Source organism: Polypterus senegalus, chromosome 17 (genome assembly GCF_016835505.1).
Source record: "Polypterus senegalus isolate Bchr_013 chromosome 17, ASM1683550v1, whole genome shotgun sequence".
Lineage (NCBI taxonomy): Eukaryota > Metazoa > Chordata > Cladistia > Polypteriformes > Polypteridae > Polypterus > Polypterus senegalus.
Genome location: NC_053170.1, coordinates 35,740,838 through 35,767,659, shown reverse-complemented (window position 1 = coordinate 35,767,659; position 26,822 = coordinate 35,740,838). Strand labels below are relative to the sequence as shown.

Here is a 26,822-nt window from a genome sequence, read left to right as displayed (position 1 = left end):
TATACTATACTGCATATCCAATCTCTACATTTACACATGCAATACTACTAGATCACCGTGTAGCCCTCTCACAGCTCTATTTTGTGAAAGGTTTGCAGCATTGTTTGCTATGGGCCTTACAATTATGGTATGTTCCCTAACTGAAAAAGCCTTTGGTGATCAATCGACATGCACAACATTGTAGACAGTTTGTGCAACATGTATGTGGAATTAATTAGTCATAGCATGCTATTAAATAAAAACAACACTGCTCAGCTAGCAGTTTTTTCACCTCAATTAACCTCAAGTCATATTCTTTTATCAGTAGCTGTACTACCCATCTAAGATGGGTTGAAATCTAAGCGGTCAATGAAAACCTCAACATTAACATATGGAGTTCACCACTATTGTAATATAGTTTGTAATACATGCAGTAATAAAATGCATGTCATTTCAACAGATGGCACATAAACATTTGTAGAAATAAAATGCATTACTACAAATATTTGTAGTGCACCATCTGTTGGAATGACATATGCAATGCATGTCTATTATATTCCGTTTGGTATGGGATTCGTAAAAGCAGTGTTAATGTTTGTGATGTGTCATCTGTTAGAATAGCAGAAGTTGTAGCAGACAGACACACACACTAATCCTTTAATTAAAGTGGATTTAAGATTACTATCATATATATCATTTTATATATTGCCTTTGTGTTTATTTCAGGTACTGTGTTACTACATACCATATACAAATAAAAAAGTTGATAGCAGATGAGAACCAGTGAGTGTACTCTATGACTAACACCAGACAGCCAATGTCACTATCGTCTTCAGCACAAATCTGGCACAACATTGTAATGTGGACTGCCGGCTGGCTTAAGGTAGCCTGGCAGCAAGGAGGCTTGCACTAATACGGAACTCTGCCAGAAGCTGCCAGGCAAGCTGTGCATCATACTCCCGTGATGAACAATCACAAACCTAACAATATGCAGATATTTACCTTCTGCAAGCTAGGTACAGTACATCAGCTTTCATTATTTTTTGATAGAATTTAATTATAATGTTAAAACACTTTTAAAAAATACCTTATGCCAATCAAGACCAATTTCATTATATTTTTACTATTGCTATCTGAAATTGGAAAACGAAAGTAGGCGGAAATTATTCAGGCCAAAGTCATATCTATTCAAAGCAGTATATTTGTATAATCAAATAGAGACATGAATAATTATAACCGAACACACATCTCTCTCATTTTCTCGCGAGTATGAAGCATTATACATTTTTAAATCCTCCTCTTTGATAAATTGTTCAAGACTGTCAATACTAAACTCTAAACTGGAAATGGATCAAATAGACCTCATTTAATTCTGTGTTGAACTGATAAAAGACAACAGATTCACAGAGCGAGTAACCCCAAATATTATATAATTTGAACATGTCTCAATATAAGTACATAATACAGTAAACCAACATAACAATTGCCACATAATTTAAAACTGTGGAATAAAAAACTGAGGTTTTATCCAAATTACTTCCAGTTTTTATGTATAACTAGCATATTTTACAAAGCCAGTCTCCCTACCTGAAACAGCTCTTACTCCGGTATCTGAATGCATACTCTGCCCTCTAACCAGACAGCAAACAGAAATCTAATATCAAGGGGAACTAAAGAAACATTCTTTTTATCACTGATTTCTACTCATGTTTTAATCCTGAAGGGAACTTACTCGTATACAATAGCTAATGCTTCCTGCGAGTTTGTTGCAAGGCAGCAGACATATGCAAACTGCGTAACGTGGAAATACTTTATTGTGAAAGATGCAGAAGGGAACAAATACTGAATATGAAAAATATCCAGCTTAAATACCCCGATCAAATGATTCTCAAATGGGTCTGTCTGCAAACGTATTGGCAAGTTTTCATTCAGTGGCAAGTTATGAAAAACACTGCTACTGTGAATGTTTTTGTGCATTTACTATTGAAGTATTATATTTGGTAAAACCTCACTCTTGGGAAAGAAACAGTATTCAGCAACAATATAAAAGGATTCTTGATATTTCAAACAATCCTTTTTCATCATGCAGTTCAAATGCTTCTTTTCACACCATAATATAAACGGTGACCTCATGCAATCTCACAGTTTTCTTATGAACAGCTGCTCTCAAATAATCTCACCTCCATGTTTCAAAAAACAGAAAGAAGACTTTATTTAGCCATCCAGTCATCTGTGTAAAGACACACTGTTTCTATCCTCTTTGTTTACATGTTTGTTTTTGCTTAATTATCACTGGGAAGAAATAACTTGAGGACGGACAGATTAAAACTCAACATAAACTGCTTAATGCCTCATTTAACTAATTAATTGATTAATTATATTTATACAGTGCTTTTCACACTTCTCAAGCACTTAGACAGAGGGGAACCACTTCAATCATCACCAAATATGTAACACCCACTTGGATGATGCAACAGCAGCCATTATTCTGCCAGTACAGTCAGCACACACTCAACGTTAGGATAGAGTGAAGTGGTGAGAGAGAAACAGCCAATTAGAGACAGGGGATGATTTGGGGTTCAGAATGACTAGGCCATGGAGAGCATTTTAGTTTGGATATTGGGATAAACCCTACTCTTTTTTGAACGGTGCCCAGAGATCTTTAATGACCACAGAGACTCAAGACCTTGGTTTTACATCTTATTCGAAGGACAATGTCAGATTTACAGCAGTGTCCCTGTCACTGCACTGGGGTATTGGGCTCCACATACAGACTGTAGGGTAAGCACCCCCTGCTGGTCTCAGCAACACATCTTCCAGCATAAGTCTAAGCTTTTCATAGATGATCTCCCATCTGGATGAACTGTTCTGAAGTGCATGTGGTATGGCTACTTTCAGAAAAATCATGCCTGTGAATGTTTTCTTTTTCAGATGAAGCTAAATGTGGGGTTAAGCTGAAATATTTTTGACTACATTGAAAAGCATTGCAATGTTAATGTTTCTCCAATATGTATTATTTGCCTTTGAGCAAGTTTCTGGAAAGATGGAGTTCAGAGCAAAGGCATGACAGGAGAATGGTATTTAAGCCCCTCTAGGTCTTGGCCATGGCTTACTTCTCCTGCTTCTTGTCTACATTATGTGTGAGTTCTGTATAGGCCAAATCATAAACATGCAAAAATGATGTGCAAAATACCACAGTAGTGCCAGGAAATAGATACAGTTTATGTGGTAAAAATTTTACAACCGCCGCATGAAGCCATCCCTGACATGCAAGAAAAATAGAAAGAAACTACACATTCAAACAAGGCATTTGTCACAGGACCACTTAGCTATGATAAGTAATATTGTTACTTTTTGTCTTAAATCGATTCTTAGTCCAAAAATACATTTTTAGAAATGTGTTGTGTGTGAAATAAAGGAACACAAAATTCATAAATCAAAAATAAAAGATTCAACCCACTATACTGAGAGACTTATCAATTGTCTTTCTTCTGTAAAAAGAATAAGAAGCAACTTTAATTGAATTGGACCAACATCTCATCACTTCCCCTAAATAATAAAGTATATGTCTGGTACCTTATTAGGGGTATTAATAAGTTGCATATTGCAAAATAAAAAAAAGAACTGCGAGTATGTACTGAATGAGTGTGTGCCATGCCAAGATCTGTGTCTGCATTTTAAAAATGCTATATTGTTGAGAGACCTTCAAAAAACAATTAGTTGCATACCTAGGCAAAATGAATCTGCCTGGTAACTCTGCCCTTATTCTAATAACCAATAAAAATGTGTCCCATGTGTGTTTTGAATTTGCCATAACAAGGCCATGATTACATCCCAATTTCTCAAAGGCAAAGTTAAATTCATTTTTTCTCCAGTGGTGATTACAGCATGCATTTGGTTTTTGTTAACTTAGGGAACATTTGTGTACAGAAAACAACTTTCAAAAATACTTTTATTCTTTATTTAATACTAACTGTATTCTTATGATGACAGTGGCTGGGCTACAGCCTCACAGCATTGTATTCTAAGCAGTAAAATAATGTATTCTGACCTAACTGGAAAACAGAGATTTACAAATAAAAGTTGTTTTATTTCACAACCTCACAACGCTTGTTCCAGTTTCTCTTTGTGGAATGACTGAAAAATGTAATTTGTTTATTCAGTCTACAACTGGTAAATACAATACCCTGTTATTTTACTGGATGTTAAACCCCATCCAATTTTAAAGCACCAAGAATTAAAATAAGCTTAGTGCAAATGAGTCACTGGTTTAAATCAACAGACGAGATGAAACATTCTATAATGCTTTCAATTAACTTAAGTGTAACATAACTATAATTTAATGTTTCAGCTGTACATATACCAGCTTATGGCTATAAGCCAAAACATAGTGTCTCTTTCTTTCTGTTATTTTTAGTATAAGAATAACCTTTATGTTTTTTTCTCCTTTGCAGATGTCCACTGATGTAGACCTTCAATAACTACAACTTAATAGCCCAATAAAAATAACTCATATAAGTGCTAGTTGCTTATAAAACTGATGTTCATTTTTTATTTGCCATCAGATGATTCTAATTCTAAAATACTGTAAAAATAGTTTTTAAAGCAGCAAACAGTTATGACCACAGTATCATTTTCAGGATGCACTTATGGAGAAAAAAAATATTGGCTACTTAAAAACCCTTCTTTCATACATCAAAAAGTGATACATACATAAAATGTACTAATGCATTTTCATAAATATCCTCTATGAATTATAGACATTTTTGTTTTCTCTGGTAATAGGTTTGGGAATTTTAAGTGGGTGTGTCATGTTTTATATATATATATATATATATATATATATATATATATATATATATATATATATATATATATATATATATATAGTGTGAAAAACTATTTGCCCCTTCCTGATTTCTTATTCTTTTGCATGTTTGTCACACAAAATGTTTCTGATCATCAAACACATTTAACCATTAGTCAAATATAACACAAGTAAACACAAAATGTAGTTTTAAATGATGGTTTTTATTATTTAGGGAGAAAAAAAATCCAAACCTACATGGCCCTGTGTGGGCCTTTTGTGGCATTTTGTGTTTACTTGTGTTATATTTGACTAATGGTTAAATGTGTTTGATGATCAGAAACATTTTGTGTGACAAACATGCAAAAGAATAAGAAATCAGGAAGGGGGCAAATAGTTTTTCACACCACTGTATGTATGTATATGTGTATATATATATATATATACATACATATATATATATATACATATATATATATACATATATACATATACATATATAACATATATACATATATATATATATACATACAGACAGCCATAAATAAATATTTTTAGATATTTGTGTATGTATGCCTAGGACCATGGCATATTCCACAATATGCAGTTCTATATTATTTATGTTTTTTATATGAAAACATAACAGCCACACATACAAGATCTACTTTGATTGCCCTGGAAAACCAATAAAGGTTTAATGTCAGAGGTTATGATAAGTAACCCATCTAACTACCAATTTAATGATAAGTTTACTGAATAATTGATGAGTGCATAAAAAGCAATGCACAAACTGTGTACTGTTACACAACGAATAAAAGCAGCTTCTGCGTAAGACAGCCTCCTTTCCAAATCAATTAATATTTGTTTTTTGTAGTATCATAAAGTATGTGGCAGAAAAATGATAATACTGCATACAAAATCAATATCCAAGACAAAATTCATATTTGATTATATGAACAGTGTTGTGATGTAAGATTTTGCATATAACTTGATACATTTTTTGTATGTCTTTATTTGTAATTTAGGCGAAGCAATGTCATTTAGTTTTACTTTAGTGAGAGGAATTTGCGTTTGCCCCCCATTTTTGCAACTGTATCTTTGTACTTTTACGACAGGATTTGGGGATGTGTCTTAAACCAGTTTGGCAAGTGTTTCTTTGCTAAAGTCTTTCTCTCATCCCCCACATAAGGACAGGTTAGCTTAACATATGGTCTTGGGTTGCAGGTGTTAAGATGTACTATTTCCCCCATTGGTCTGAGATATGGCTGTCTGGATTGGCTGTAGGGGTTGGACAGAAAACCTGTAAATTTGCTTGCTCAACCACATTCTCTCTCTCTAACCAACATATGATGAAGAAGCATCTCTCCTGCTAACCTGTGATGATGCAGAAGTATCTTTCTCTCTTGCTAACAACTGACGAAGACCATCACACCATGAACTGAAGACAACACAATGAAGAGCACAGCTTGGCAGCCATTTTGAACAGACATGTGGCTAAAAGCTGAGCACCAATGATGCGTTAACTAGAGACATTTTAAGTAACTACAAGTCTGTGTGCCACCTGAGCTACACATCACCATTTTATCAGGTTGTATGGTTGCCCATATTCAAATGTACTTTGCATTTTGTTATTATTTATGAATATTATCAGTAATATATTATTTCATGTGCAACTTAACTCCTGCTTGTCTTTTTACTACATCTAATTGCCTGAGGTTATAGATATAGATCTCTGTGAGATTAGGCATTCTAAGGCTACATATTAATAATACAATAGGGGAAAGTAGAGATATATATATATTACTCTACCAAAATAAAACAAACAGCAAAAAAGCCATAGGTATACAAACTTGAAATGGAAATACCAGAAATACCCAATATTACCAATTAGTAATACAGCATATATTAAAACCACCGAATGCTTGATAATACTTTTTTCAAACTATATGATCTGGAGAAAGGTTTAGAACAGCAGGACTAAATTACTTACACAAAATTCCAAAGTGATTTTCATTATATAGCAATGGTCTGGAAACCAACTACAAATCTGTTCACTCAGTAGAGGATAATGAACATGTGAAAGCTCCCTGTGTACAGTCAGAATCATTTTATGACTCAGCATGTGTGTGCATCACTCATTAGCAGAGTTCTTTATCAAAACAAAGTCACAGTAAAAGAAAAAAAAAGGAAAAATCAGGAAAAAGTACACATGAACGGGTCTGTACACCTCTTCTATATAATAATCTGTACAACTATAAAATTTTATGTTGTGTTTCATAATCACAGTACTACATTTGGAAGGAATAGCTAAAATGCAATTGTACTATGATATCTCTATACATAATCCACTATCCTAATGTTTTAGGACAACACACATTCATTCCTTTTTTGAAGGTTAAGGGAATTCACAGTATGTAATTTCTACACAACTCAATTCCTTAGAAAAATCCAATCCAAACAGCACACTAAGAACTTGTTTCCTTTGCCTTACCTTAACTTGCTGGACACCATCTTCTGTAGTACTCTGTCCATTCTGCAAAGACAAAGATATACATTATGAGAAGACAAACATCCATACACTCAAGAAAACTTAAATGCAAGTGTTTTAACTGTGCTTGTGTTCTTGAATATGTATTTTTCCTAAAACAACAGAATTATTCTTTATTGTTAAATAAAACATGGACTTTAAATACAGGAGATCACTGCAGCAAGATACCACATTGACGCATATACTGTACTGTGCTAAAACTGCATATATTTGTTTTTGAATTGTACATAGATTTACAACCTTATTACTAATAAAGTCTATAAATTTTAATTTTTGGAAAATTACTAAACCTCTAAAAAGCCATTAAATAGTTGGAGGTCTGCAACTTTTTAAAACTCAATTCAGAATTTTTCTATTCAAGCATCTCTAGTTTGTGCTTTTTAACTATGAATACCATAACGCCAAGAATGGGGATAAATAAAAGGGTGCATTGTGTTTTCTCGTATGGTATACTGTATAAAAGTTATGTTTACATCAGTTACAAATATATTCTAATAAACTGTTTTACCTTCAAGAAATTCAAATCATGAAATTGCTTGCACTTTTTCCTGCAGTATACTTACATAAAAAACCAACAGGAACATTTAATGAATGTGATTTGAAGCACCAACAGATCCTTAAATACATAAATAGGAAATAAAAGTGTAAGAATTAGATTCATTATAGAAGAGCTGCAGCAGGTGGAGATGCATAACCACTTCTGGGGGACTTCCTACACTGCACAGGCACTTTAGCATCACCAGAAATAAATGACTGATTATTACACAGCAATTCTGGTAATGTCAGCACCAACATACATGGCTAAAAAGGAAATAAGTCTTTCGATGTAATCTTAATTTTTTGCTTTTTTATTTTTAAGCAGCTCAAGTAACTGATAAGTACTGCACATAACTGTGTAAAATATAAGCTGACTTACTGCTCTTAAATTATTGGTAAATTCTGTGTGTAATGTTAAAATTACTGTTTTATGCAAGTAAAGTGGATTTGAAAAAGGAACATCACTGCAGTACAATTTACAAGCACTTCACAAGAATACACATTAATCATTGTTATCAACTGTAAGAACTGCAAGGTTAAATGAATTGCTCAGAGTCATGTACTGGGGCTATAACAAAAATACAACCAGAGTCCTTGCAGTTTAAAACCCATTACCTTGCCATTTGGCCACACTTCAATGCAACACCAAAATTAAAAGACAGGCAAAAATCTGATTTATAAAAATAAATACAAACTGAATCTAAACTGTACATTTAATATCTGATAATTCATCGTCAAGTAGAAAATAAATTATTACAACTGATTATTTCCTTATTTTAATTAATAACATTGTTTTTCCTTTAACTCCCCATCCCCACTCCTATGTTATTTTGTTATGGCAGTACAAGTCCAATTGTCCAGTCTGTACCAGAAGGTGCCAAAACGTCCATAACTGTTCAGCAACATAAAGCTTAGAGAAATAAATGTAATATTTGGAATGCTTGAACTACCTGAATGTAAAAATAGAAAAAATGTGTTGTTTAATTAATGTTTAGGCAGCCATGGAAATGTGAGAAATAATCTGACCCACTTTTGAATTGCAATTACTTCTTTAAGGCTTTCTTATTTTATTATTTTTGTTACAAATTTAGTATGTTGTTGCATCTTTGGTTAAAAAAAGCACATATCTCACACAATGGCCTAATAGGTTCTCATCTGTAAACCTTAAGGCTTAAGACTGGCCCAAGGATATCTCTGTGTTGTTTTGATCCCATAAAACCCCTCTCTACTGCAACTTTGATTATATATTGCCAGACTGCAACTTAACCTTACTCTTATAGAAGCTCTGTATTTCTAATTTGTTTAAAGAGCTTCTGTAAAAAGCTAAATTTACCCCAGTGACAAATAAAGTTCTATCTATCTGTTAAATATGCAGGACAAAACCTAAGTTACTTTAAAACTGTTCTCAATTTGTTTGTGTGTGAAATTAAAATAAAAACTTGCAATGGGGAATGGTATATACTTAAGGGAAATTTTAAAACACTTAAAATACACAGAGAAAGAACAAAAATAATTATATTTAGCCAGTAAGCAGTTTTACTAAAGGGTAATTACAATATCTGGATACCTAACAGCACTAACACTGTATGAATTTCTACTTTTGGAACACAGGCAGGATAAGAGGTTTGTTCAAAGTTGCACAGTTAAGTACAGGTGGTATCTAAACAGGTGTAACACACTTGATTTTTCTCTTAAAACCCAAAAAGTGATTGACTCTCCTTTTCTTTTTTGTGCTTTTAAGAGAATTCTACTCCCTTGTTCTGTACTCAATTTTAAAAATGGATTTACTGAACACACTTTATAGTGAAATTATTTTCTAAGAATGTTAAACATAACTCTGTTGTTCATATTGACTTACTGTATTGGTTAAAATCTCTTATTTCTTTCACCTGACCACTGCTACATAAAGCAAGATGGTTAGGGCTATTTGGTGAACCACTTTTAAGAGAGTGAACCTGCAAGGTGACACTTTACATCACCTAAGTACTCTTCCTTTGCCACATATCTACACTAACAAAATGAAAAGAAAAACAAAAAAACAGAATATGGGTATTGATAATTGTGCTGTAACCTTTGCATACTAAGAAGGTTCTCTATCAGCCAGCTTAATGATCACTGTTCAGAGAGGCAAGGGATTTATTCCTCCCTGCAGTAAAATCACTAAGGAATAACTCTGTTGGGGTTTTGAATAATGGCCATTAATTAAAATGACAGGCAGCACACATGATACCAGTGAGAGAGTGTCATTCTGACAAGGAGAGATCCATAAAGCCATAAAATAAGATGGTCACACCAAAATGACTGAGGGCATGTTAGATACTGTACACCCATTAGGATTCCACCACCAAACTAATCAAAAATAAAGGGAAAAAGTTGCTGCAAAATTCATCTCATGCTTCATGTCTACTGCAGCCATCAGACTAGGCAGTAAGTATTATTTAATGTTCAATTGTGTTTTTCGTGGAAGCTGTAGCACAGTCTTCAGAGTCTCTATCCATTAGAACTATTGTGACAAAAACAGGTCATTCATCTCAGAACCTATCCATCCTATTCACCTTCATTGTGTAAGATAACATCAAGTCGACATCGGAGACTCATTCCACATGTCTATGGTTCTTTGTGTGATGAAAAACTCTTACATTTTTGCAAAATATGCCCTTAACAAGTCTGCAGCCTTCTCCCTGTGTTCCTTTTGAAGCACTTATTTTATAGTTATGGCTGTTATCTACTGTACTAATTGCTTTCATAATTTTAAAACTGTCAATGATGTCACCACTTAATCTTCGTCTGCTTAAATGGAACAAGTTCAACTCTTTCAGTCTCTCCTCATAGCTCCTACCTTAGTCAGGAAATCAGTCTAGTTGCTCTTCTCTGGACTTCTCTATTGCTCCTAGAGTCCAATTTGTAATATTGAGATCAAAAAGTGAATACAGTACACCAGATGAGGTCTCACTAGTGTGTGTTATAAGTTAAGCATAACCTTCCCTAACTTGTACTTCACACATCGTGCTTTAAGTATTAGTAGCCTTTTTGATCACTTCTAATACTGTATAAACAGTGACAAGTGCACTAAGACTCCTAGATCCTTCCCAAAAGGGCTACTTACAAGTTTCAGGTCTCCCATTGTGTATTCATATCTAACAATTCCACTTCCAACATGCAATACTTTATATTTACTTACATTAAATTTCATCAGCCATAATTCTGCCCAAGTCTCAAGGCTGTCCAAGTTTTTCTGTTACAGTTTCAAAGATTCTACATTATCTGCCCCTTAACTTGGTTTTAGTATCTTCTGCAGACTTAACCAACTTTTTGATTATATTGTTTTCCGGATTGTTTATGTATATTTCAAAATGCAGCAGCCCAAGCACTGATCCCTGAGGAACACCACTTTTAACGTCACCTAGTTCTGGGAAAGTTCCCTTCACCAAAATACTTTACTTCCTGTGCTGGAGTAAATTTTGTACCCACTTGTTTTGGTTTGATCAGTAACCTTTAATGCGATCTCTTTTTAAAAGCCTTTTGAAAATTAAGATAAAAATATTATATGCACCTCTCCGACTGTATTCTTTTGTTGTTCTTTATTGCATTCCAACATATTAGTGAAGCATGACTTTCGCTTTCTGAACCTAGGTCGATAATTTGCTAATACAGGTGTTATACACTCACACCTTGGTCTATATTTATTTATTTACTTATCTATCTCTTTATGCATTTATTTATTTAAAGATCTTCCATATAAAAGCCAGATTTCCCCTGGCGACAAATAAAGTTCTATCTATCTGCTGGATCTTTTTGTTAATAACTGCTTCCATTAACTTTTCTATGATGCATATTAATCCCACTGACTGACAGTTCTTTGGATCAGCCCAGTCACCCTTTTTACACAGTGGGATAATATTTGTGAGCCTCCAGTCTTTAGGAATTTAAATGTACAGAAACATTTGAAAAAATATCTGTCAAATTTTGTATATGTACTCACTAACTTCCTTAAGTCCTTCAGGATAAATATTATCCTGGTAAAACAATCTCCAGCTACTCCCCTCCAATTTAGAGTCTTTTCATGTGGCAGTCTGTTTATGTTTCTAATGTTTACTCACCTTTATCTCTGCTGCACAATCTTCTCATGCAATGGTCGTTTTGATAAGCCTCCATCCTACACCTTATATACTGAACCTATGGACCTTCTCTCAGTTGAGCCAGCCCACTCTATGTGGGTCAACAAGACAAAGAACAATTTTAAAAAGCATTTTCATCATTTAGGTTTCTTATAAATGTGAGCGCTTCTGTGTGCTGAATGTATTTTAATAAATATTGTATACACGTGTTTTCTAAAGCTTTCATCCAAGTCAACTTAAAACATAAGGATACAATTCCACTATTTACAGATACATTTTTACATTTGGTGCAAAAGCAATTTAAATTACTTGCTCAGAATCACACTTTTAGGTAAAGGTGAGTATTGAACTGGCAACTATGGGCACCAAAGTAATCTATATTACAGGTCAACAAATAAACACCCCAAAACTGGATCATAGAATTCAACCATCTATTAAGAAAATGTAGAATGTATGTATCAATGTGGCTCTAGGATAATGACCAGCTTAATCTAATACATCAGACAAATGATAAATGCAAAAGAGCACTTTGAGGTGCCACGCACAGATAAAAACACCCAAAAAATTACTGCTTTATTTTAAACAAGGCTGTTTATTTGCTTGAATGCATGAAAAAAGTCTTAATTAAAAGTAAGTAAAAACATAAAATGTATAGTCTTTGTCTTTACTGTGTTCAGTGTCAAATTATTAATTATTTGATTAATTAATCAAGAACATGGAAAAAGTTCCACCTCCCCATAACACTACAAAATGGTTGTTGCATATGCAGAAATAAACGGAAGAATTAATTTATTCACTATAAACAAAGACAAAAATGACATAAAATTCTCCATTCCATTTAATACAATTCAGGGTCATTGGAGATGGAGGATGGCCATTGGAGCCTGTCCTTGAAGCAAGACAGGAAACAGACATGGGGCCTCATGTATAAACACACGTACGCACAAAAATGTTGCATGAGAACGTTTTCAGGTTCAAATCGCGATGTATAAAACCTAAACTTGGCATAAAGCCACACACATTTCCACGGTACCTCATACCCTGTCATACGCAAGTTCTGCGCTCGGTTTTGCAGACTGGTGGCACCCAGCATCAAAGCAGTGCTACTGTTCCTGTGTGGTTACCCTTTCTTTTTTTAGATCCACATCCCTGACACGGCTTTAGAAATACACTGAAATTAACCGCATATTGTTTATTAGTTTAATGTATCCGATTGTAATTAACCTGTAACAATATAATGGTCCACAGAATGGTCAAACTGTTCCAAATACCATAACAGCTTTAGCATTGTTACTCTAACTGCACCTTCTTCTTCTTTCAGCTGCCCCAGTTAGTGGTTGCCACATCAGATCATCTTTGCCATATTACTCTAACTGCACCACTCAGAGTGTTTATATCACTGTATCTGAGTGGGGAATCAAAGATCTACAGAATCTGAGAAAGAGAATTATCTGTATACAGTATCAAGAGTACGCTGCCTCAGCCATGTTGTCTATTGAACTGCTCTAATACGGCAAACGCTTCAGAGCCTTTCCTGTATGGACCTCGCAGTTCAGAAACAGCTTCATCCCAAGAACTATAAACGCACTCAATCAAGTGCTCCTTGTAGAACTGTTTGTACTTAGAAGTAGAATTACCTCACTGTAAACTTGCACTACAGTTATAATATTGCACAACCTGAGCCACTTTATAAAGCACGTATTTACATATGATGACGATATCATATATAAGATGAAATGCAGCAAAATATGTTTATTATATTATACATATAAAACTTTAACTTCATTTAAATAATCTATATTGTTAATAATTAAACATGTGAGGACACGGTACCACAGCGCTAGCAAGCCTCTGACGCTCCGTTCACGGATTGTTCCTGCCTTGCGCTGTATTCTTGCTGGTGTTGACGTGACACTTGGATAGATGGATAGAATAATTAAATACATACTACGAAGATCCTTAAATGTTTTGAAGAATCAGCGTTCTAAGCTTGCAGATGGCTTAACGTCTGTTACAGAGCTGATTGTATGGTGATTGCATATTTGGAGAAAGAAAACTAAGAACAGGAATTGGGGGTTTAGTACGTTTGAAAGAGACAGTACTGCTACAATAAAGCATTTCATTGAAGGTTGCGCATGGCGCAGCAAGCATCTTGCGTGAGACATGAACAATCACTGCACCACTGTGTTCCCATGTTTAATAACATGCTTTAACTCCTATCATCATGAAAATGATATCACGTATACATCTCAGGATTTTAATTATTTATTTATTTAATATCAAAAATGTAATGGATTCTGTGTCCTGTCGGAGGAAGAGAAAGCCCGGAAGCAAGTAGTGATTCACACACATAGAGCACATAGAAGATCAAATGCAAAACAAAGCATTTAACGTGCTACTTTAGTTATGATGGTATTTGAGAAACTAGTAAATTAAATGATTTAAAGATGAAGTTTATGATGTTCTACTTTAATGACAAAATAAACTATGTGATTGAAGTGGAAATTTCGAGATTAAAGTTGAGATTTTCGTGCCATTGTCTTTTCACAAAACACTGAGCTTAAGGGCTAGTTATATTTATTAGCATATTCAAAGAGGCGTAATTCTGGGAGGAGTTAGGGTGGGGCAGCAGGCACATGCACGTGCACATGTGTTACTTTTCACGCTGACCAGGATTTCTGTAGCGGAAGAACATGGAAGCTGGTGTGCGCACAGATTTATGCATCTGGATTTTTTTTGTGCGTAAGCACATTTCCGCTTTTGTACTTACGTCATGTTATAGTGCAAATTCAACGCACGGCGTTATGCATGAGGCCCCTGGACAGGAGCCTGTCCTGCATAATTCCTTCTCACTCACTCAGGTGAGCTCGAAATAGACAATCAAGCTAACCAGGGAGGAAAATTCATGCACACTGCATGGAAAACACCAACAGTAAGTCATGCATAAATATGTTTTCAAACCTGCTTAGTCCATTTGAGTTGCACCAGACTGGACCCATCCTGGATGTTTTGAGTACTAAACATAGTGCTAGGGTGTTGTACCGTGTTAGCCATTATGAATGTAGTGAGAAGTGCAGCAAAATTCTCTTGCCTGAAGAAGGGGCCTGAGTTGCCTCGAAAGCCTGCATATTGTAATCTTTTTAGTTAGCCAATAAAAGGTGTCATTTTGCTTGACTTCTCAATGAGTACTAAACATTAATCACTTAGCTACAGTGCACACTCAATCACACCAGACCAATTTAGAGTTAACAATTAACCTAACACAAGTGTCTGGGATGTTGGCCAAAAAAAAAGTAACTTCACACAGACATGGACTGGGTCAAGATTCAAGTTTAGTGTCCTGGAGACACAGGTAACAACTATAACACTGTGCCACTATGTCATCCAAATAATGATTTCATTAAGGTAACTCAGATGTTAATTATTTAGGCAAAAAACAGAGGAAAAAAACACTGTACTATGTACTATAAATAAAAAGAAATCTGCATTGTAATAAACACCTTCCATTCACTCTTTTCAAGAGCAAAATTAGGCAGCCAGCCATCTACTAAAGTATGTTATAAAAACACACCCAGAATGATTTTAATACTGTACTATTTTACATCATGTTATAGTGCAAATTTAATTTTTTTTTAAATAAAAAAGGGTCTGATCTGTAGATGTTTCAGTAATATTTTGTTCATGACCCCTTAACCACCTGTAGTTTAGTCCTGATCACCTGTTAATGATATCTGCATTCAGGCTTGTCTTTTTTTTAAAAAATCATCTAAAATCAGATTAAAGATTCACTTATGAACACAGCATATTCCTGCAAGAAAAGAAAACAATTGTCATAATGGACTAATTATCCAGCTGTTCTTGATGGGTAGGTTAAACATTGTAGTTCAGACATTTACTCAGAAGGCAGTGAAAAGTGATGCAATGTCCATAATTCACTAGATACTAGCTAAGGTCAAGCCTGTAACCTGAAGTGACACACAATGTGTCTTAATCCAAAGAAAAACTTAGGTATAGTTTAACACATGGCGTAACCAATTGTGTCATTTACCCAAAACTGAATATACAAAATATGATGTTAAATATTCTCAGCGACCCTGAAACAGAGTTAAAGAGTTGGGAAATTGATGAATTAATCATTGCCAAATATAGTCAAGAAACCAGACAACTCATTACTTTTTCAACCTGACTACAGTACAATATATTACACCTCATATCTGACTCAAAGGCTTAAAAGACCTCACACACAATCAGCCAAGGCAAAGTAAAATATAGTGTGGCTCTAATGATTTTATGTTAAAGAATCAACAGTAAAGGCAATGATGTGTTATCTTCTACTAGACACATTATTGTTAGGAATTTTAGTGCAATCTTTATTACAATACAATCTAAGAGGCACAGGTGGGCCTACCCCAAGATATCTGCTTTGGACTTGCCTTTTATGCACTGTACTTAATCCGAATGAATGACAAGTAAAAGTCTAATGCTAGTACAAGATAATTAAGGACTGCTTCAGAGCTGGGACAAACTGTTACAGCGGGAATTATAACAATAATTACTGTAATTGCTGTATGTGAATCCAAGGACATCAAGTCAAACAGAGCGACAATTTTGAAAATGTCAGTTAAACCTAAAACCTTATGCATTTCATTGAAGCATCTCAAGTTCTTCCCTCCTGATAAAATATCATGGCTTACATTTTTAAGAATTTTGGAGAAAAAGGTAAAAAACAATAAAACTTTAACAAAACATACAACCACAGATAGTGAAAGCAAGTTATCTAACAGTTAAGAGCTTCAGCTTATTTTCAAAGCATTCAAATCCCACTACATCAGTCCAAGATCAAATTTCACTACCCAACTTTATGCAATTGTGATGAGATATTCTAAACAGGATAGCATAACATTCTCAAACCTAGGTCATTGGGGGCCAGGTGCATAGCAGACCCAGACAGGGCAACTGTCCATCACTGGGCCCACTCATACCAATTCATCTAACCTGTACATCTCAGAAATGTGGGTGGAAAGACTGAATACCTGAAAAAAAATCAACACAGACAAGGAAGACACACAAAATACACACAGTTAACAACTAGATGAGGGACTGGAATCCAGAATATTGGCTCTGACAGGCTGCTGTTCCATCCCATAAATATGGTGACTCTGCAAATCTTATATACTGTAAAGGCCTGAGAAAATAACTTTGTATCACAATACAGTAATCTTGCCTCGATCGCAGGGGTTGCGTTCCAGACCCCCCCGTGATAGGTGAAAATCCGTGAAGTAGAAACCATATGTTTGTATGGTTATTTTTATATGTTTTAAGCCCTTAGAAACTCTCCCACACTGTTTATATATATTCTCCGCACAATTATACAGTAAATCCTTGTTTATCGCGGTTAATCCGCTACAGACAGATAAATGAATTTCCACAAAGTAGGATTCTTTATTTATAAATCTAATATTTTCGCAGTTACAGCATTGAAAACCTGTTTACGACCTTCTAAATACGTTTTTTAACATTATTAGAGCCCTCTAGACATGAAATAACACCCTTCAGTCAAAAGCTTAAACTGTGCTCCATGACAATACAGAGATGACAGTTCTTTCTCACAATTAAAAGAATGCAAACATATCTTCGACTTCAAAGTGAGCGTCAGGAGTGGAGAATGTCAGAGAGAGAGAGAGTAAAGTAAACAATCAAAAATCAGTAGGGCTGTTGGGCTTTTATCTATGTGAAGCACCACGATAAAGCCGCAATGAAGGGATCAATGTGAAGGCAGTCTGTTCAGCATTTTTTAGAGGAGCGTCCGTATCTTCTAAGCAAACAGGCACTGTGCAAACAGCCCCTCTGCTCACACCCTCTCCGTCAGGAGCAGAGAATGTCAGAGAGAGTGAGAGAGACAGAGAAAAGCAAACAATCAAAAATCAATATGGGCTGTTAGAGCTTTGAAGTGTGCAAAGCACCACGCGGGAAGCATATCGTATACTGTATCATTGAGGAGTTTTATTTAATATGTAATATGTGCTCTGATTGGGTAGCTTCTCAGCCATCCGCCAATTGCGTCCCTTGTATGAAATCAACTGAGCAAACAAACTGAGGAAGCATGTACCATAAATTAAAAGACCCATTGTCTGCAGAAATCTGTGAACCAGCGAAAAATCCATGATATATATTTAGATATGCTTACATTTAAAATCCGCGATGGAGTGAAGCTGCAAAAGTCAAAGCACGATATAGCGAGGGATCACTGTACATATCACCTGCTAATATTCATCTTTACTTTGATCACTACAAACCAAATTTCCATCAATTACTTCAAAAACCATCAAATTTTAAATTAGTCATTAATTCCATATTTAATATGTGAACAGTGTTCTATAACAGGTATCATTATTGTCAGTCAAAAGTGCTGCATTGCACTGTATAAGATGACACACATACTTTACATTTTCTAAAGCAAACACCAAGAAAAGAATGTTGCTTTACAGAAACATTCATCAGAGATATTTATTTATTCATTAGGCTGAGGCGGCATGTCCGTTTAGTTTTTTAACAGTGGAGGAAATAAAGAATTAAAATTATTTTTTTCCACCTTACTGCCAACAGTTCATGTGACAGTGTTCATTACTGAAATGTTTTGTTATTGAAATATTATTTTAAAGCATCCACTTCATTTGGAGTACAAACAGATGCTAACAATAGTGGTTTATTCCCCTCACTAGGATGTCTTTTTTTTTTTTATTCTGCTTAGGTCTAGTTATCATTAGTTGGCTGATCAAAGTATATTTTTATACAGAAAAAAAACTATACATTTAATAAGTAAGTTAATTCAAATAAAGCTGAATACAATAAGCAAGCATAATATTAATATACTTATTTCCTGATTTAATTTTTAATATATGACCAAACAAAAGCTCCAAGAACTTTATTTCAATTACCTCTAAACTCAGATTTTAGTTTCTGTTCATGATCATGAATAACATCAGCAAATTACATCCAACTCTAAATAAAGACAAATTCCACTCAATTTCTGACTACACAGACAAGATCAGTAATAAGCCATCTACGTAAACCACCTAACATTTTATATAGTAAACCAAGAATTGAAATCCTGTTACCATTATCAGACTGAAATTTTTCTCACAGTACAGCCAGATTCAGTTAAACAAACTAGACTAACATCCATTGAAGGAACGGATTTCTGTAGGAACAGATTTATATATTACTAAACAAACTGAGAATTAATGCTGTAAATCCAAAAGAGCAATTCTTCAAAAGGAACATTAAAAAGACATAGGCACAGATGACACTGAACCAGCATTAGAGCTTCAGAGAATAAAAGGAAATGTTTTATTCTGGAAATCACCTGTACATGACAAGAAACCACAGCTTTCCATCTGGTTCAATTGTTTTATATTTTGTAGGCTGCTATAGATGACTTTAGCCTGGAAGTAAACTGTCCTGAAATGGCATATAGAAAATGCAATCTAAACTCTCCACATGCTATGTTCAACATCAAGTAAGGGAGCAAGACAAACTCATGCAGGTTTAAAAAACAAAAAAATATGTCTTTTAAATGTTTCTAAATCAATATTCCCCAGACAACCATCAAATCACTGCCACAAAGTATCTTTAAATGCAAGACAAGTTACAGTTTTCATGGGTGATTTTCAATTGACAAATTGTTAATTTTTTCTGACAGTTATTTTGACATAGATATCAGTAAATCACACTGCACTGCAGAGACTATCCACGCCTGATAACGGCACACAGCAGTACATTAAATGCCATGGATCTAACAAGTTTATAAAAGCATCTTCTTCATAGCACCCATGACTTACGTAACACATCATAGCTGTTAAATCAAGTCATTTAAATGAGAACTTTAAAACCATAAAATTCATTGAAAACAAGCTAATGGAACCAATTCCACCAGATAAGCGTCCCATTTCAGCAATGGGAGGAAAAAAAAAAAAGAAATCAAAGATTTCATAATTTAGTTAAAACAAACTGGATGCACATTGCACTGTATTAAACAGGCACTTCATTTAAGAGATGGCATTACCCGTACACATAAATGTTAAATAAATACACTGAGTGATTTGTTTCCAAATAATCGATAATGCTGAAACTATGGTACAAGTAGGGGAAAATGTTCTAATGTCATTTAAAACACGCAGAGATATTAAAGATCATCACATCGAATTAGCCGTGTTAAATTACTTTAGTCTGAAGTATCATTTGTGACATGAAAAGGATAATTTATACAGGGGAATGCTGATCTTGACCTTGTACTGTATATTTAGGTTTAAGATGGAAATAGCTACAGAATGTAATACTGTACATGTATATTTTGTGTATTTTAAGCATATATTTAATGTGGAAAGTGGTAAAAGTTGCCTAGCTTTCTATTTTCTTCTCTATGTGTGCTGGTCAGTGCTCAGTGCTTGGTAGCCTAGAGGGATGTATTTCCTTCCTCTAATGTCACCCACTGCTTGGTCACTTCTCCTAAGATCTCATTTTTAGTAAACGGGAAACATTTTGTGAGAAATAAGGGTGAGTAAATTCAGTTTTTTACTCATAAACACCATCCTCCCAGATATAGATTTACAACATTCACTGTATGTGCCACTTAAGTACAGTATATTAGATTTACTACTACATATATAATATTCTCTGAAACAGAGGAAAAATATGATAAAGTGTAATCAAAACTAAGAAAAAAAGACTATAATTCCCACAAACTCAGAATCACTCCACTTAGCTAATTCACAATGAATCCATCCATTATCCAACCCGCTATATCCTAACTACAGGGTCACAGGGGTCCGCTCGAGCCAATCCTGGCCAACACAGGGCACAAGTCTAGAAACAAACCCCGGGAAGGGCACACACACACACACACACACACAAGGGACAATTTAGAATCGCCAATGCATCTAACCTGCATGTCTTTGGACTGTGGGAGGAAACTGGAGTACCCGGAGGAAACCCACACAGACACGGGGAGAACATGCAAACTCCACACAGGGAGGACCCGGGAAGCACACCTGGGTCTCCCAACTGCGAGGCAGCAGTGCTACACACTGCACCACCGTGTCGTCCCACAGTGAATCAATCCCTCACACATTTTACCTGACCCAAGAATTAAAACAGTTATTAGCTTTAGGTATATAAAAAAAATATTATTATTATCACCATCATCAATATCAACATCTGCTAGTCAACTCTCCAAACACATTTTTAGAGGTAAACTACAGTTACAGTAGGTATGTCATTTAGCTATTTAATATACATACTGTTTTAATCAATTGACTACTTCTGAATATATCTGCTGACACCATTTATCTGATGCAAGTCTGAAAACTGATAAAAACAGGAGAAAGTAAGGAAAAGGGTTAGCAGTTGTCATTCATGCAAAGCATACCAATTTCTCTCACTGGGTCTCATGGGTCTTGTAGGACTTAATAAGCTGCCTCAACAGTGGAGAAATGTCTCACCATGCAAAAAATGTATTTCTCTCCTGAGACATACTATAACTTTATCCAACTTAATAAAAAGATAAGTGTCTGTGTGTATTTGTCCATTTGCTTTGTCTCTGTCATTCCAAAAGACAGTGCATCACAAACATTTTTAGTAATAAAATGCATTGCATTGTCATTCCAACAGATCACACATCACAAGCATTAACACTGCTCTTATGATTCCCATAGCAAAAAGAAATATAATAGAGACGTATGCACTGCATGGTGCACTGCAAACATGAACTCTGCAGTCTACATTGATTACTTAGATTTCAACTCATCTTAGACAGGTAGCACAAATAGTATATACCTGTATATATTTAATTTGTTCTTCTTTCATGCAAGTACTTCCTTGACATCTTGTAAAAACTTTGAGCTACATTGTTTGCATGAAAAAGTGCTACAGAAATAAATGTTGCTACTGTTGTATTGACTAAACAAAAAAGTGAAAATTTATTGCTATGGTTATTAAAAACCTATTTTGTTGTTGTTATTGTAATAAAAGAAGCAATAGATACATAAACTAGGCTATATAATATACAACATGATATTAACAGTGTTTTGTGTGTGTGTGTATATATATATATATATATACACACACACACATTAGTTTTATATAGTGCTCTTCTTGACAGCTTGCACCTTCCTTCAGTTCAATCTCTTTCAAATCCATAATTTTAATTAGCCACTTTGAACCATAAAGCCTCTAATTTCTCCATCTACTCTGCTTAAAATTACTTTTTTCATGTCTATTCTATATGCCTCTGTAAACTCATAAGCTTCTCTCCTCTTTTCAGCCTCTCTATTCGCTCTACTTTACAAATAAACAAAAAAATTTTAAAAAAAGTTAAGAATAAAATGCTTTTAGTTCTTCTCATTTCACCCCCTCCCTCAGCTAACCACATCATGTAACACTGATGTTTTATTGATGATTCAATCCCAAGCCTTCATTTTATTATTGCTGCCACTTCACTACTGTTCATTTATCTCCCTGCCAGTGCAATACGACAATCCGCTAAAAGGACAGTCCAAGTGCTATTACTGCTGTTATACTGTACATTGACCTATAACATTTGGTTTTTAAAAACATTTCACAATAGCCTTGTAAGCAGGATGCATTATTTTGATATGAAATTATCATATTGCTACAGCAATGTGTTTTTTTCTGGAATTCTTATCTCTAGCACAACACAACTGATTTTGCAGCACTTCTGTAGCATGAAAACAGTTATAATGGCTTACACATGTAGCCTACAGCACTCCATGATCAGTGGTCCAGGTAAATTGACAGGGAATTTAGGTTACCTCCTAAACCCAAGCAGAAGACATCAGTGTTCTTATATGTTCTTCTACATTGTGCCATCTTCAAGTGGTTAAATAACAAGTAAAGTCCTTCTGTACAGGAAGGGGTGAAAGCTGTTTGAAACATATTAGTACTATCATTTAATCTTGAGAAAACTATAGCTTGGGGTAGAAATGGAAGTGCCATTGTAAAAGGAAAAAACATTACCATGACTTTAATAAACAAAGTTGAGTAAAAATTGTATTAAAAACTGAATCACTGTAAGTGATTTAATCAAAGGTTTATTTTCATTTATTCAGACTTAAGACTTTTTTATTTTTTTAAATGATTGCTTTGTTGCAATGCATGCTTAAGCCCCACTGCCCGATTTCCAGCTCATTGCAGTTGTTCTGATAAGTGTACCCATCCATCCTTTTTCTGCTCAACTAAAGATTTAAATAAAACTAAAAGCACATATTTGCATTGGGGGAGGAAACCTGAAACCCCAGAATAAATTCAGATAACACGGAACATTGAAACACCATGCTGACTATACCAGAGACAGAAAACACTTGAATGTCTGCATATATCAGAGGAGGAATTAAATAAATATTCTATAAGTTCATTCCAATTACTCCTGGAAAGACTTTCTTTCAGCCCATGTTTTGTCCTGCTAAAATCAGAAGGCAACTTGCTCACTTTCTTGTGACATAAAAAGCTAGAAGTTCTGTTGTATTACGCACACTCAACTATTACTAAAAAGGGGCAATATTAGCAATACTACTTTTGAAACTGTCATAGCCGATCAAATGTAGGTTAAAAAGAAAATGATTCTGACACATTAATTGTAGACACCTCAGATTAGATTCTGAAGAAATTATTTTCATTTAAATTTACTAATATTCTACTGCAGTTATTTAGACTTTCAACCCTGTATCAAATTTAATATGCTGCTATTTTTGTAGTGCTTTTCTTGTATACAAAACAAGAAATTTAATGAAGCACAGTAAGCCCAAAAACTATTTTTTAATGTAAAAGAGCTGTGTAATATTTAACTTAATAAAATCAACATGAACAAAGTTATGACAAATGCCTACACATGGATGTACTGCAATTTGTGTTAGGATTACTCAGAGACTATTTTTTAAATCAAACACACCTACCAGTTATACAGACTGGATTATTTTACAAATTTATAATAAGTACCATCAAAGCAAATGATATGTCATGATCTACGATATTGCAAAGTATAAAATAAAAAAAAAAGAATACCTGCGGAAATCTATTCCATGTGTTTGCTTTTGCATACATCCTATTAAAATTGTTCTTATAAGGCTCCTGAAGGATAATGGAATTTCACCACATGATCATTATTGAGCACTGGGTGGCCTTCAAGGAGTTTCAAATATCCCAACTTTCTTTTTGGAAACCGTCAACTCATACACATTATGCAGCACTTACAGGTCTTCCAGGCATTATTGGCTGCAAAAACTTACCAAGTCTAAGGGAAGGACTATGTATTTCATATGTTCACCAAAATAACTCATTTGCCCACATATTTCTTGACAACAAAAACCTAGTGAAATGCCAGTGTTTCTATAGTGGATTATTGAGAGGTTGTTCTACAAATCTTTAAAACTTTAGCGACAACTGCACCAAAGGTAAATAAGCACACACATATTTTCAGCTTAAGGCAGTTAGTTTTGGCAACGTAATCTGTTTGCAATATAAACCTTATCGGTACTTGTGATATCTGAAACCTGCCTCAACAATACTTGGACAAAGAGCGGGAATCTCATATCCAGGTCTTCAATTATGTTTTTTGTAAATGAAAAAGCCAAGGAAGTTGCTGTAAGCATTAAGGTAGCGTAACATGAAAAACTCCAAGTTGTAGGATATAGGAATATGCAGAACAGGCAGCAGTAGCTCTACTTCATGAGCAAAAATAACAAAACTGCAAAAATGAAACTTTGAAAACATTAGACCTCAAAAATCTACAATTAAAAGCAAGATATTTAAAACTTTCTTCCAACGGTTGGCTCATTGGATTATTAGTTTATAATTAAATAAATAATTTCTGAAGGGGAATGATGAAAGGGGTTGTTCCAACCTCCAGTCTTTGAAAAAACACAGAGAATAACTAAGAGTATTATCTTAGGATATGAGGGTGAGCTAGTGCCCAGTAGCAAATGGACCATATTATTTCTATGTTAAATAAGAGTTAATATCAGTAAAAAATGGGCAGATGCTTTTCCACATTAGATTTAGTTACTGATTTTGTCTCAAGAACAGACAAAAACAATAACCCTCAAAAATATTTATGTCTAAAAACTTGAAAAATTGTTTAAAAAAAAAAAAAAAAAAAACAATGTATGTGTTACTGTATATCCTCTTATTACAAAAGACTGCTTAAATGACAAAATGTTAAAAGTGGGACACAGTGGGAACCTACTGTGAAATCAGACAGTAAGCAGTTATCGGAATAAGGACAATTCGTGAACTAAAATTACTTCCACTTCTGTGGCAGCAAGGAATGAATGCTTCTGTAGTACTACAAGCCAGTAAAAGGAAAAGTAAAGTAACGTGCCAAAATATCTACTATTGGATCTAGGTGACTTCTAGGTTCAGAATTTATTTAAATTTTTAGACATGTGATTTTGTTAAACACAAATAGGTCAAGTAATTTCACAAAGTTTACCCAGCAACTCTGAAGCAGAGATTGAATCGGAATCCTTGCAGTTTGAGATCTAACTTTTTAAACCGCTTTGCCAAATTGCCTTCCATTAAAGTGAAATTGAAGAGATGTCAATATTTGATTCCTAAACTCAAGAATGCATTGTTTAAAATTATAGGGTTTTGAAAACAGAGAACAGCCTGAGAGGAAATAATCATATTATGAAACCTATTTAACCAGAGGTGAACTGCATTGATGTTACCACTTTGGCCTATATTTCACTGTTTCAAGGAATGGATTAGGTCATTGTAAAGTGAAAGTAAGCACCGTGAGATGTTGATTTAGGACAGCACTTCCAACCATGGACAAAGTGGGACATGATTAAACCTTAGATTATTGTTTCTAGACAACCAAGTATTATTTAAAAGTCCAGTTCACACTGTAAAATGTTTAAACAAAACACTTTGGGATATAACGTCATAGATCCTACCTACCATATGCATTTAGATACTACATATATTTTAATATAAAAACGTATGTATTGCATTAAATTTGTTACCTCAATTTTGTCAAGTAATGCTCAAGTGGAAACAAAACAGAATGTTTTCTTGGGAAGCCATCGTAAATTCACTTTATTCTCCACCTTTAGCTACATATACTGTTACCTGTAGTAGTAAGGCATTCTTTTAGTTGAACCGCCAAACTCATCCCTAGACCTTGTCTCCATATCTAAAAAGAATAAGTATTACTAAGACCGAACAGAAACCATGGGCAAGAAAATGTTGTTAAACTGATAAACACTGCATTCAAAGAATCAAAAAGGCAAATACATACTGATAAAAAAAAAACTGGAGGACAGCAGTGCCTTGATCAATTATTTGCTTTTACTTTTAAGTTTTATGCAATACTGCATCCTGTTCACAGTGAATGATTTGTAACCAACATTTAAAATTATATAAATGGGACTGTTAAAAAAACATTATATTTGATACTTGTTTTATGTATTTATTAAAGATAGTAAAGGAATAACTTGCGTAAAAAAGTAATTGACCTTATGATCTTGAAAACATTATCTTCTGTAGCAATAACTGCAACATGATACTTCCTGTAGTTATTGATCATTCTCTCACAGCACTGTAGAAAAATTTTATGCAACTCCTATTTACAGGACTGCTTCAATTCGGTAAGATATGCGAGTCTGTGAGCATGAAATGTTTTGTTTCATGTTCTGCCACAACATGAAAAGAATTAAAGTCTAGATTCTGACTCCATTAAGATGTTGATTTCTTGAATCATTCTAAAACTAACTTGCTTGCCTATTTTGAACTTTGTTGCATGATCCAGCAGCACTTC

General features: G+C 34.4%; 1 protein-coding gene across 2 annotated transcripts in view; it reads right to left on the bottom strand.

Annotated features, from left to right (window-relative positions):
* LOC120517953 (ribosomal protein S6 kinase 2 alpha) overlaps positions 1-26,822 on the bottom strand; it is a 191,876-nt gene that overhangs the window by 151,185 nt on the left and 13,869 nt on the right. For both annotated transcript variants that reach the window (XM_039740489.1, XM_039740491.1), the window contains exon 2: positions 7,278-7,319. In XM_039740489.1, coding sequence (XP_039596423.1) covers positions 7,278-7,319 — 42 coding nt within the window. The remainder of the gene's footprint in view (positions 1-7,277; positions 7,320-26,822) is intronic.